This window comes from Canis lupus, chromosome 6, assembly GCF_003254725.2.
Source record: "Canis lupus dingo isolate Sandy chromosome 6, ASM325472v2, whole genome shotgun sequence".
In the NCBI taxonomy this organism is placed as follows: domain Eukaryota; kingdom Metazoa; phylum Chordata; class Mammalia; order Carnivora; family Canidae; genus Canis; species Canis lupus.
Window position 1 is genome coordinate 15,572,919 of NC_064248.1, and position 13,866 is coordinate 15,586,784.

The following is a 13,866-nucleotide window of genomic DNA, read 5'->3' on the forward strand; positions in this document are numbered from 1 at the left end:
CAACTGAGCCACCAAGAGGCACTTTCTTGATAGTAATTGATTCATTTAATTATAACTTATTTTTTAACACTCTGGTTACTTAATATTCTTGACTTTTGGAAATTTGAAGATCTATAGTATTGTAGTAATAGGTATTTGCATTTATCGAAAGACCTAAGAAATTAAGGTTCTGGGGGCACTAGGTGGGTCAGTGGTTGAGCGTCTGCCTTCAGCTCAGATCGTGATCCTAGGGACCCCACAGGTAGCCTGCTTCTCCCTCTGCCTATGTCTCTGCCTCCCTGTGTCTCTCATGAATAAATAAAATCTTTAAAAAAAAAGTTCTGTGCAAGAATTGTTAAAAATACGTGATTTTTAACTCACAAATGACAATGTTCTTAAAAGTATGTATTTGTACTTATGCTTCCTTAGTAAATTATCTTCTTTTAAAAAAATCTTTCTGGAAGAAAACTGAAGGCTTTGACTGGCACTGGATTTTAACCAACTGGAAAAAGGGAGAGAGAGGAGTTTGCAGAGGCAGTGCCTAGAATTGAACAAGGATATGGAGTGCTGAGGGCGTGAGCACAAAGCAGGTGGTTGTGATGGCCAGAGTAGTTTGTTACATTAAGCAAATACATACATAGACTGAAAAAGAAAAAAATAGAATAATGAAACCCAGGTTTTTATTGCTGAAGGAGTTATTTGTAAATACAAAAAAGATTTTATTTATTTTTTTTAAGTTTTTTTGTTTTTTACTTATTTATGATAGTCACACACAGAGAGAGAGAGAGAGAGAGAGAGGCAGAGACATAGGCAGAGGGAGAAGCAGGCTCCATGCACCGGGAGCCCGACGTGGGATTCGATCCCGGGTCTCCAGGATGGCGCCCCGGGCCAAAGGCAGGCGCTAAACCGCTGTGCCACCCAGGGATCCCACAAAAAAGATTTTAAAAATCCTGAGATGTTAGATTGAAATTGAAGGTAAGGATATGAATGTTTTCCTAAAAAATACATACACAAATAAAGACAATTATAGATGTGCATACTCACATGAATATACATACACTTCCTGACACATGTCCACAAGAAGGTCTAGAAGCAATGACACCCTACTAGCATTAAGTACACCACATACTCAAATCTTGATTTCTAAACACCATCCTCCATTAAAAAGAAACAATGCTCCCTGGAGAAATGGCTGATTCCAGGTCTGCAGCAGGAAGAGTACAAAATGAAGCTGGAGCACCTTGTGCTAAAAGGTGGGAAAGGGAACAAAGAATGACAGGATGACAGGGACATGTCAGAAGGACTCAAGAGCCAGCTAGACATGGCTCTCTGGCCTTCAAAATGAACAATGACAGGAACAGAATATGACCACCGAGTAAAAGAAATCCATGAGTCCATACTGAAATAAATAAATAAATAAATAAATAAATAAATAAATATCTCTCTCTTATAGAATACCAACTAATAAATGTGAAAGGAACAGTGGACATTTTAAGCAGCACTACCTAGGGAGCGTCTGGTCAGCTCAGTCAGTAGAGCAGGTGACTCCTGATCTCAGGGTTGTGAGTTCAAGCCCCACACTGGGTGTGGAGCTTACTCTAGCAAAAATAAAAAGCACTATTTGGCAATGAGCATAGTGATCTAGGCAGAAGTCACTGTTAAAGCTTAAAATCGTTAGACAAAGGTTGAAAAGGAATAAAATTACAGTTGAATTCTGGAATATCTCTCTACAAAATACTAATCAATTTACAAATGAAAAAAAAAAAGGAGAAACCTAGCAGACACCTATGTCACTAGGTAACCAAGATGAGTATCACCTGTGGTAGGATGGATTGCAGCAAATACCATTCCTGTAGTATTCCTACCAAGAAACATGACCTGCATCTGATCGTCAGAAAACATCCATGGATGCTGAGACATGTCATAGAAAAGTCTGTAATCTTTAATAAAAACCGTCAGGGAAAGAAAGGATGGAGGACCTATCCTAGCATGGAGGAGAATGCACATGTGATTTTGGATGGGACCCTGGAGCCGAAAGGAAAAAAAAAAAGACGTTGACATAGTTGGCAAAATGCAATGGAGTCTATGGACTGGACTTTAACATTGTTTTTTAAAATTTATTTATTTGTTATTTTTAAAGGTTTTATTTATTTATTCATGAGAGACAAACAGAGAAAGAGGCAGAGACACAGGCAGAGGAAGCAGCAGGCTCCAGGCAGGGAGCCCGACATGGGACTCGATCCCAGGTCTCCAGGATCACGTCCTGGGCTGAAGGTGGTGCTAAAACGCTGAGCCACCTGGGCTGCCCTAATATTGTTTTAATACCGATTCTCTCGTGTGGATGGTTACAGAATGGTTGTGTAAGAGTATCTGCTTTTAGGAAATGTACATGCAAGTATTTGGAGGTGATGGGTAACCGGGTCTATAGCATATTCTCAAATGGCTCAGAAAAAGACCAAGGAAAATGGGCATGTACACGTACAAATACACACACACACACACCTGATTCTTGTTATTTGTGGATTCCACGTTTGTGAACTTGCCTATCTGCCAAATTTACTTGTAACTCCAAAATCAGTATTTGCGGTACTTCAGCAGTTATTGGCCAACTTGTGCGGAGTGGCAAAAGACTTGAGTTGCCCGAGGAACATACGTCCAGCTGAGGTGGGACAAGGCGACGACACCTGCCTTCTTTCGTGTTTCAGTTCTGATGTGGTTAAGGAAGCTTCTGTTCCACAGCCTATTTAGTGTTACGACTCCGTATTTTTGTGTTTTGGTGGCGATCTTGTGGTTTCAAGTGGCCTTCAGGCCGGCGCTTAAGTGCTGTCCAGTTTCCTAAGTACCAGGAGGCTGCGATGCACCTCACGGAGAGCAGCGGCGGGCAGGCCGGGTTCAGCAAGACTTACCGCGGGCCATGAGTTTAATGAGAACAAAACCAACAACACATCAACACCAATTATCTTTAAACAGAAACGCATTTAAAACACGGTTAGGGGTTGATGGCTGGACGAGCCCAGAGGCTCTGGGGAAACTTAACCTGGCAAGACCCCCTGAGAGCACCTGCTCATTCAGTTTGCGGGGACCTCACAAAATCACACACTCCCGGGGGGGGGGGGGGGGATAAACTACCACACACACGTTTGTAGGGGGAGCAGAGGGGAGTGATGGAGCAGGTAAGGGGACATGGTGAGGGGAAGGGACACGAGAAGAGAACCCAGGGAGGGGATGCTGGGAGGGGACCCGGGGAGAGAAGATGGGGTGGGGGGGATGCGGTGGGAGGGGGCGGGAGCCCTCGACGTGGGGACAGGCCAACTCCCGTCGAGGCAGAGGGCGTCGTCTACCCAAGGCCAGGCCCCCCCTCCCATTCCGCCCGGCCGTGCCGGCTCCGTACCTCGCGGCGGCCCCTCTGCGACGCAGGCTCCGGCCCTCCCCGGGTGCGGCTTTCCGCGAGGCCGCCCCTGCACCCTGCCACGCGTGGAGCGGTGGCCTGGCCACCCTGACTCAGCTTGCCCGCGCCGCGCGGCCTACCGAGTGCGCCTGCGCAGAGCGACCTCACAGTGACTCAGCAGCTCCGAGAAGCCGCCGGACTGTTCGAGAAGGGAGGCGGGGGAGCGAGTGGGCGGGCCGACGGGGCTGCGGCGGGAGCGGATTGGCCGGCCCGGTGCTGACGTCTCGGGGGCGCGCCGGGAAAGCCGAGCCGCAGTGGGGCGAGATTGGCCGGCCGGGCGGTGACGTAATCAGGGCGCGCCGGGCACGTACTGGCCGCGGCGGCTCTCTGATCCCGAGGCAGCGAATAAATGGGGGTTTGGCTGTCCACAATGCTTCGCTCGTCGGCGGGCTTGGACGGCGCGGTGCTGTCCGTTGGATTCCGTTTTCGTCAGCCTTTTGGTCCCGTACCGTGCGGCTGACTGCTGGAAGGGACATCCGGCTTCCCGTCTCCGCCGCCTCCCGCTCGTCTCCGCGGCCGCCCGGGCCCCCGACGACAGCCAGGTCTGGGTCCGGGTCCGGGTCCGGGTCCGGGTCGGGGGGACGGGGACGGTGTCGGGGAAAGGCTTCAGGTGCTAGCCGAACGAGCCCATGTTCGGGGGCTCTCACCGCTGCTGTGTCAAGGCCCGGGGACCGCACGCAGACCCTGACTTCTGGGGACACTTTTTTTTTTTTAAGATTTTATTTATTTATTCATGAGAGATACAGAGAGGCAGAGACACAGGCAGAGGGAGAAGCGGGCTCCATGCAGGGAGCCCCATGTGGGACTCGATCCTGCGTCTGGATCACGCCCTGGGCCGAAGGCAGGCGCTAAACCGCTGAGCCACCTGGGGATCCCCCTGGGGGGACCTCTTGATAGGGTTGTAGGTGCTGAGGCTGGCAGGGCTCTCGTGAGGCGTGTCACGAGCTTCCCTCCTCGTCCTCCCAGTGTCCACCCTTCCACTCCCGAGTTGGTGGTGTCTCGGGAGTAGGTGGTGTCTCGGGAGTAAGTTCTTAAGTAAAGTTCAGGACAAGAGGGAGGAGGACCGCAGGGACGGAGTTGAAGCGCCTCGGGATAGTGCTGTCAACGTGATTTTAGCCCTTGGTGACGGCTTTGTGTATGTCAACAAGTAGACTCGGTCGATGGAATTGTGGCCCAGCTTCTTGTGGGAAGTTGCGTAAATTGAACATGGGAAAGCCCTGTCAACGTGAGTCAGAACGGTTTAAAGCAAGCCTGAATTCCGGGTGAGCTTTTTCAAGGGGAATTTAAAGGGCCAAGAAGAAATTGGTGTCCTAAGGGGGTAGGTTCAGAACGAGCTGGTACCTGTGCTGGAGCTGCTTTGCTTTTCTTTGTTGAAAGGCCTGGAGAATCCGATACTTTAGTGCCTCCCAGGGGCGCAGGATGACTTGGGCATCGGATTCTTCCCACAGAGCATCTTTGTAGACTTTCTTAGTCCGAAGTTAGGCACCCCAGGGACGGAAATTATGGCCATGGTTTCTTTCCTAACTACTTTAATTCTTGTAGGTGATCCATCCCTCTGCCGTCTGTGCTTTTGGACACGTTCTCATAATGGAGTTCCCTGATTTGGGGAAGCATTGTTCAGAAAAAACTTGTAAACAGCTAGGTAAGCACTTTTAAGAGATTGTTAATAGGAAATGTGTGTTACGTTCACTGTTTGGTTAGGGAGAACTGTCTATTTGATTAATTAGCTGTTTCCTGGGTTTTGGCCCTCGTGGCTTTTCAGTGTTGGGAGGCTGGCCTGAGGTGCAGGTTCTGTTCAGTATTATTATTCACTGTCTACCCAAGGCCAGGTACCAGGGCCAAAGCCAACTGGATAGAAGTGTGCTGCTTAAGTGTGATACTACATGGGATGGTCTCTTGAAAAGATAGTTTTATAGGGACGTCTGGGTGGTTCAGTCCATTAAGCATCTGACTCTTGGTTTTGGCTCAGGTCATGATCTCAGGGTTGTGAGATCCAGCCCCTCATGGGCTCCCAAGCTCAGCGGGGAGTCTGCTTGTTTCTCTCTGTGCCCTCCTGCCCTGGGCAGCCTCTCTCTTTCTAAAAGAAAGATATTTTTTTGTAAAAAAAAAAAAGATAGCTTTATAGATTCTTTGTTACTGTTGGCATCATGAAATTACATTTTTCTCACATGTGCCACCTCAAGGATATGTTTGATAGGCATAAAGAACTCACTGCAGGTAAATAAATGTTTAACATGATCTGTAATTCTTTTGTTCTAATCTTTAAAATGCTATTTTTTTTTTTTTTTTTAGATTTTCTTCCGTTTAAATGTGATGCATGTAAACAAGATTTCTGTAAAGATCATTTTACTTGTGCTGCACACAAATGTCCCTTTGCATTCAAGAAGGTAATTTATCGTACTTTATTCCAAAGAGTCTAATTTTCGCTGTCCAGGTAGTAAACATAAGACAAGATATAGCTGATATTTTCATTAAAATGAAATAAGACTTAAAATCCAGTTTCCCAGTCACACTAGTCACATTTCAGGTGTTTAGCAACCACATGTGGCCAGTAACTACTGTATTGGGCAGTGCAGATATGGCACATTTCCACCATCACAGGAAATTCTGGATGGCACAGCTCTAAGCAACAGATTGCATTTTTTAAGGGGATCTTGAAGTTAAATTGTTGTATCCAAACCTTCAAAGCTTACTTCGCATGTTAAAACATTCCTTTCACTGATTATGCTGAGGAAAAACCTAGCAGAGGCTTTATGAAGCACAGGAAACGGTTTAAGACTTGACAAAGTGTCTAATCTGGAAAGTATTAAAAATGCTTATCTGGGTAACTTTACAGCTTTGGGATCCTATTTAGTGGCAAATAGTACCTGGTAGAAACGGGAAGATGAGGAGGACTCTAAGAAAACGAACATGTATAAGTCCAACAAAAGTGTGCTATCTCTGTTACTGACTTTGTAGGTGGCCCCCAGCCTATATTCATTTTGTTTCTAGTGGTTTAGAGGTTATTTTATCTGTCCGGCTGTTTCCCTATAATGGCAGTTAGAAACATGAATGATTTAGCATTATTACATGCTTCCATTAGTGTTGGCCAGGGTCTGACCCTTCTAAGTCATCATAGGGGGCGGGGGAGGGTGAGTCATATTTACCCAGGCCATGATGACTAGGCCACACTACCTAGTTTATTGTTGGCTTGACCTTTCCGTCTTCCGTAGATAGGGAGAGTCTGGCTAGAGATTGTTAGTAAAGCTTTATTTCTTAGTGTGCAGACTTGTCAACTGAGGAAGTCCTGGGTGACCCTTGAGTTCAGCCCCTGCAGACAGTATAGGCCCCAGAATTCTGTGATTACCTGTTGGGATATCAGTTGTCACCTCTGTTTTCTTGCTGAGCCAGGTTTTCTTAGCTCCTGCCTTGGCTCTGAGGTTTTTTCACTGCTAGGCATGCAGCCACTGGGTGTTTTGTTCCTCCTCCAGAGCCCCCACAATCTTGGGCTGGGATGGTCATTATGTACCTGAGAGCTCAGCCTAGCTGTGTGCCTAGCTGTTAGCTCAGTGAGTCTCCCTGCATGTGAAAGCAACAAAAAGATTGGAGAGGCTGTTGACAGTTGTAGGGAGCTAGGGAGTCTTCGGGGCTAGTGTTTTCTTCTGTTATGTTTTCTCCATCTGGAGGTGTTTGGGCTCTGTCACTGCTCACTGAGGTCATGCAAGACAGACAGCCCTGGTGCTCTGAGACCAGATCAGTTTCACCAGCTTCTTGGCTGCCTTTTATTGATTATCTCATGGTCTTTTCCACAACTGGTTAATACTCTGTTATGATTAAATTCCACTGGATTCCACTTTGAGCAGCTCTATCCTGAATCTGTAGGGTTGGCTTTGCTGTTAATCCTTTATGTGAACAGTGTCCTCTTCTGATGAGCAGCGGAAAGATCAGTGTGTGTACTCTATGTGATTCTTGATGCACTATGATGCCATACCACTTTCTTTTGTGAGTTTTGATTGTCTGAATCTGGAATATCCTCTTTTGTCATTTTCAGGATGTTCAGGTCCCAGTATGCCCGCTTTGTAACAACCCAGTCCCAGTAAAAAAGGGAGAGATACCAGATGTGGTGGTTGGTGAGCACATTGATCGAGACTGTAACTACCTTCCTGGGAAGAAAGAGAAGGTAAGGACAGGTTATGATCACCCTGTGAATGCTATTTTTTCTGTAGAAGGTAAAAGGTCAATTATCTGACTATGATCTATAGTCCTAATTGCGTGCAAGATAAAACCTTTGTGATGTGTCTGTGTTTTCCCCATGTTGTGATGGCTTGGCTTTTTACAAATACTTTCAAGTACTCTGAATATTAGAGTCTACTTTGAGATCTGCTACCTTTAGGATTCTCACCTTTTTCTCCCAAGTTGGAGATCTAATGTGGTTTCTAGAACCATTCTGTTAATGTGTACTTTTCCTAAGCTCCTCTTAGGAAAATGAAAAAGGATACATAAAAGTTTGAACATTTAGCTTTCTTGCTTTTGTAGTGTCAGTGTCTTTGTGAGTCCTGCATTTATTCATTTGGAGTAAATTCTGTCAGGAAAAAACAGTAGGTCCCTATTCTACGTAGCAGGTGGTTTCAACTCTTATTTTTTTCTCCACGTGTTGTTGTATCTTGAGTTTGTCTTGTTGCCCTGTAGTTTGGGGCATTACCTGTTGACCACAGTGTGGGCTGAGCACGGAGTCCCCCTACCCCCATTCCTATGCTGCCACATCTTTTAACGCCACCTTCCCAGCAGACGTGGAGTGGGCTCCTAGGCTGATGTTCCAGGCCTCCGTCTCTGAGGACACAGCTGAGAGATTCCTTCTGCATTTATGCTAGGTCCTCGTTTCTGCGTCTGTCTCCCTAACTGTGGGTCCCAAGCCTCCTATGCCTTGTGTTTTCTTTTCTTTGTTTTTCCCTTATTTGGGGGGAGTCATAGGCCCCGCTTGCTCCTTGGGAAGGACCATGGAAGATAAATAGGAGATAGTATATTCTGCTGGGTCTTTTTTCTCCATTTCTCCTTGCTTAGCTGCCCAGGGATAACAGCCTGATTTGAAATCTTTGAATATTTGCAGGTGTTGGTTTGTTTTCTTGCTTCTGCTGTTGCTTTAGAGAATTCCCCTGCTGTTCTACATTGGTCCTTTGTGGGATGAGTTTCAGTCTGGCAGCTTGGAGGCTCTCTCCTGGCCCCACCCCTCTCCGCTCCATCCCAGAATTTAGAAGCTTCACATTGACTGTTGCTGGCGTAGATCTATCTTCATCTGTCCTGCTAGGCAGGCAGTGGATCCTCCCAAACTGGAAACTCCAGTGTTTCCATTTGGAATGCCGTCTTAGATTCTTGGATTTCCTCTAGACTCCTGTTCCTTGGGTGCTGAACCTCCTGGATGGGTCTCCTTTCTCCCAAGTTTTCTTTACCTGTGAATTCTCTGTCCAGGGTGTTTTATCTGCATCACAGTGAGTGTCCTTCTCATGTGCCAGCCTGCAGCTGACTGCTCACTTGCATGGTGGGAGCAGTGCGGACTCTCACGTTGGCTGCAGGTCATCTGCCCAGTCCACTTTTTATGCTTTGTGATTTCAGGTCTTTCTTTTGGGCTAATCAAATTCCCCAGAGAAGGTGTTCTGTTTCCTTCCTGGGGAGCATACTCTGACTTCCAGGATTATGGAGCCAGGTAGAAAGAACACTCACATCTCCTTTGCGGGGAGTGTGAAGTCCTTACTGGCTTCTGGGTGCCCCTCCCATGATTCTCATGGTCCTTCTGCCCATTGCTGCACTTCCAGGCCAGCAGCCTCTCTTGGATCCTCTGCTGAGTACACATCTGCTGGCATCAGGTGCAGGTCTGCTGCTTGGACTTGCAGCCATTTCTCCTGTTGTGTCCCAAGGCACCCTGAGCTTGCTGATTTCTGAGCCTTTCGGGGTTTTGTTTCATGAATTGGAGTGCTTCTTGACCTTCCCCATTAGTTTACAATTTGGCTTTCTCATATCTGCCAGGTTCATTGCTACTTGTTTGTGTGCTTTTTTTTCCTGAAATCTTGTAGCTGTTTTCTTATTCCCGGCCTTTGTGGGTATACCCCTTTTCAAAAAATCTTCTGTTGTTTTCATCGTATTTGGGGAGGAGTCAGCCAGTATGTGTATTCAGTTTCCCTTCCTTAACCAGAAGCCTAAGGAGACTCAAAGTGAATTTGCCTTCAATGATGGCACATAACTTGTGCCTTCTCCCCTTGGACTGCAGATTCTCACAGCCTCTCAGGCCTTCATGGGGTCTGGTCTTAGGCAGCTCTGCAGCTTGCCCTTCTCGAACACCTTACCAGGTTACTCAGGTGGTTTTTCTCAGATGCCCTGCTCCCGCTTTCCTCTCCTATTGCTCTCCAAAATAACCACATAGGCTTTGAAGGACCTTGTCTCCAGGAAATTGGCTTTCATCAGGCCTACGTCCCGGTTTCCAGTCATGGATCCTGGCTTATAGTTAGGAACTACCTTATCATGTTACATTAAATACACAATAATTGCAATATATAAGCATAAGGCTTATAAAGTCTTGCTGCTTTCAGCCTCCAACATGAGAGAATAAGCTCTGTGTGTCTTCGCCTAGCACCCAGAACCTTTTATTAACCAGCTGACCCCAGTCATCCTCCATAACCCCCTTCTCTTCATACTACTCCAGGCCCTCTGGAAGTTCTTTTAAAAATTCCCTGTCTCTACGTAAGGCCACAGCTCCACTTGGCATGCCTTCCTCCTCAGTTAACAAGGTCTTCCTCATTCTTGGCTCACTCTAGATTTGTGACCCAAGCCCATCCCCTGTCCCCACTCTCCTAGCCCCAGGTTGTGCATGCCTGCCTTTGCTCTCCTGGAGCAGGCACCCTATATCCTTGTGCTGTTTGTATATCATCAGGTCACTCCTGGCAGCCTGTGCCTGCCTGTCTTTGCTGGAGGGCTGCCTTAGGCTTCTATGTGGGTACCTTTTGGTCAACATCCTTACCTCACAGAGTCAGCAGTGCTTGAGAATTTGTATCACTCCCTTGTCCCACATCACCCCTGCAAAAAAACCACCCCAAAACTCTAATAATATAATGAGTATAGGGAATATAAATTTTTAGCTCCCTGGAATGCCCCTGGAACCAGTTGCCTTCTGTAGGACTGTGTATGATGCCACAGGCTTAGCCTCCTTCCCTCCATGTCCCTAGTCCCCACTCCCCTGGATTTTGTGGGGGTTTTTTTGGCTGAGAACACCTCTGATCATCTCTCATGAATACCCAACTTAATATGCTATTTTTGTGTTTGTTAAAACTCTCCCATTTCCTTAGTTAGTACTCACCTATTTACCTGGCAGATGTTTGAATGAAATTTTGATGTCTTCATTTCATGTAGCTAAAAACTGTTTCTAGTTTCAGTGTTGGTTGTTTTAAGGGCTTCTTAAATAATTACTTATTAAAGCAACTCTCGCCTTCTCAGATTTTTATGTACCGGTGCTCAAAAGAGGGGTGCAAGAAGAAAGAGATGCTGCAGGTGGCTTGTGACCAGTGTCGTGGCAGTTTCTGCATTCAGCATAGACACCCTCTGGATCACAGCTGCAAGCACGGGAGCCGCCCCATCAGCGTAGCCGGGTGAGAAGAGAGGCTGGCTCTGATGTGCTGGCTCACGTACAGTGACATCAATGGACCTGCCTGACCCCAGCAGTGGGGATAGGGCAACGTTGAGAATTGTACTGACCTAAGTTGTTGAGGTGAGGTGTTTGTTGTAGGAGTTTGGATGAATATAATCTAAATTAAAATTGGATTTTAAACTAAAGTTGGATTCTAGTTGTATTGTTTTCTATGGCTGCCAAAACAAAGTACCGCAGCTTGCGTGACTTCAACAGCAGAAGTTCATTTTCTCTGGCTCTGGAGACACAAGTACAGGTTGGAGGTATGGCGGGGTTGGCTTCTGAAGGCTGTGGGGAGAGCCCACTCCAGGCCATCCCCTCAAGCTGCGGGTGGTCTGCCAACAGTCCTCAGCCGTTCTTGGCTGTGGATGCCTCTCCCAACCTCTGTGTCCTCCATCACCTGCTTTTCTGTTGTGTGTCTGTGTCCAAATGTCCCCTTTTTATGAGGGGACAATCCTAGATTAGGGTCCCACACCTCTGCACTCTTAGCGCATCTCAGCTGAGTACATCTGTGACAGCCTTACTTCTAGATGTCACATTCTGAGGTCCTGAGTGTACGGGGCTTAGCCTATCTTTTGTGGGGACACAATCTATCCCATTTGGTAGTGGTATAAGCAAGAGTACCTTTCTCAAAGTGGAGATGTTTGCCTAAACCTGCTGTTGAATGAATATGGAAGCATGGGTTTACCTTGTAGTTAGCGGTGATTTCTCGTGTCATCTGTACCTGGACAGAGCATAGGGTTCACTGTGCACATAGGTCTCCAGGTAAGCTGACGGAGGGGTCGGTGACCGTTGGTCTGCCTTTCTGTGTAGGTATGCAGCTGCCAGAGCCTCTGAATCCGAGCCATCAGGAGCTTTACACAGGCTGTCTACCATTTGGCGGGCTCAGCGACTCAGGTATTGATGTAAACAGCGTGCACAAGTATGGTTGCTTTGTACCAGCAGGAACAGTTCTTGTCCGAGTGGCGAGCACTGAGGAGTCACTGCAGTGCATGCAGTTAATAACCAACTGATTAACTGCGTGCTCCATTGGCTTAGTCTTAAGGAGGGATAAGGGTCTGGTTGTGTGTGCTCTCAAACCCTGAATTACCAACACAGTTCATTCTAGCATGGAGCATAGTTAGCAGTAACATTTTATAGCTGGTTGCTAAAATACCTTATATGGCCTAGAGCTTTTATTTTTTATTTTATTTTGATTTATTTTTTTAAAGATTTTATTTATTCAGTCATGAGAGACACACAGAAAGGCACAGACACAGGCAGAGGGAGAAGCAGGCTCCACACAGGGAGCCTGATGGGCGACCCCATCCCGGTCCCCAGGATCACACCCTGGGCAGAAGGTGGCAATAAACCGCTGAGCCACCTGGGCTGCCCGGCCTAGAGCTTTTAGATGATCAGTTGCTCCTGGTTAATCAAGACAGACCTAAAAAATAAGCTGTTCTTTTGCTCTCTTTCAGGTGGAAAGTAAAGAGATGATGGGACTATCTGCACATACTGGCACATTCACTTGTTTTGTATATTTAGCTTTGTAGGCAAAGTTGTGCTCTAGTGCCTTTGTACTACTCATGACAAACGGTCGGGAATGTCATTAAAAGTTTTCCAGTAAAATGTACAAATTTTGGCAAAATAAATAGAAGGATATGGATATTCTAAGTTAGACTAAGCTGCTCCGTCAACCTCTGCTTCCTCCCTCCTGCCTCCCAAGTAAAGTGCCGTAAGGATTGAAGGGGTGTGACAGATAAGAGAGCGGCTCTGCCCTGGCCTGAGTCCCCAAAGAACCCAGTGTTCTGGAACCTTCTGTCACTTACACAGCTGATTGCACTCTGTCTTCATCTTGTGGCTTCCGTGGTGACAGCTACATGAGCCCAGGAAAGGGGGGAGGCCATGTACCTTGCTAAGGGCCTTGTTTAGATGTGGCCACTCTTCCACTGAGAACAGCCCTTTGGCCATATAGACACCAGTCATGGCCATGGTCCATGAGAGAGCCCCATATCCTTCAACCCGGGACTTTGGGAAACAGTGAAGCAAAATGTCATTTGAGTTGGGTCCTGATCTTAACCCACTGGTCATCTACCTATACATCCAGACCTCCTCTTGCTCCTAGATTAATAAAATACAGGCAATTACTCCTGGTTTCAGAGCCTCAAAGCATGATTTGGTGGGGGTGGGCTTTTTCCATTCCACAAGGAAGTGATGAAAACTATTTCTGCGGGCTGTCTTAGTTGGTGTGTGTTCTGAACTAGTGGTTCTCAGACTTCCGCATGTTCAGAATTGCCTAGAGGGCTTGTTTGAGGGGCACCCGACCCCACCCCCAGAGTTTCTGGTTCTGTGGGCCTGGGTGGGCCTTGAGAATTTCAGGAAGTTCCCAGCTGATGCTGATGCTGCCAGGCTGGGGACTCCACTTCGACAAATCACTTCTGTGCACCCCCACTGTCCAGTACATGGTCACTTGGCCACAGAGGTTTTGGAACATAGGAAATGCAGTCAGCCCAACTGTGGGATTGAATTTTTAGTTATATTTAACTTAAGGGCTATTAACTTGATTCACTTTTTAGAAAATTCTTCAGTATGTTAGGAACTTTGGTATATGAGTCTATTTTTTCAACTATAAATTTTAAATACAGGTCAGCCCTTTCTCATGGAAATTTAATACCTGTTTTGAGAATCTAAGACACTGAGCTTTGAAGATAATACCAGAATACTAAAGTATGTCATTGTTAAAATTATCCACATGTTGAAGTGATGTTTTGGATACAATTGATTAAATAAAGCAATAAAGTTGATCTTA

The 13,866-nt window shown here is 46.6% G+C and overlaps 1 protein-coding gene and 1 long non-coding RNA gene across 3 annotated transcripts; one reads left to right on the forward strand and one right to left on the reverse strand.

Moving 5' to 3' along the window:
- Positions 1-2,082: 2,082 nt before the first annotated feature.
- Positions 2,083-3,554, reverse strand: LOC118355133 (uncharacterized). Its single transcript, XR_004816977.2, has 2 exons — positions 3,371-3,554; positions 2,083-2,939 (listed from the first exon to the last, which is right to left on the reverse strand). It is a non-coding gene; the product is annotated as an uncharacterized LOC118355133 (long non-coding RNA).
- A 158-nt stretch (positions 3,555-3,712) lies between these two features.
- On the forward strand, positions 3,713-13,866 carry ZFAND2A (zinc finger AN1-type containing 2A). Of its 2 annotated transcripts, XM_025416030.2 has the most exons (7): positions 3,713-3,969; positions 4,970-5,069; positions 5,720-5,814; positions 7,458-7,586; positions 10,889-11,040; positions 11,892-11,975; positions 12,536-13,866. In XM_025416030.2, the coding sequence occupies exons 2-7, from the start codon at positions 5,015-5,017 to the stop codon at positions 12,552-12,554; spliced, it is 534 nt and encodes a 177-aa protein (XP_025271815.1). In that variant the 5' UTR covers positions 3,713-3,969; positions 4,970-5,014; the 3' UTR covers positions 12,555-13,866. The 2 variants fall into 2 exon arrangements, with proteins under 2 accessions (XP_025271815.1, XP_025271816.1); XM_025416031.2 differs by lacking the exons at positions 11,892-11,975; positions 12,536-13,866 and having other exon boundaries at positions 3,714-3,969; positions 10,889-11,224.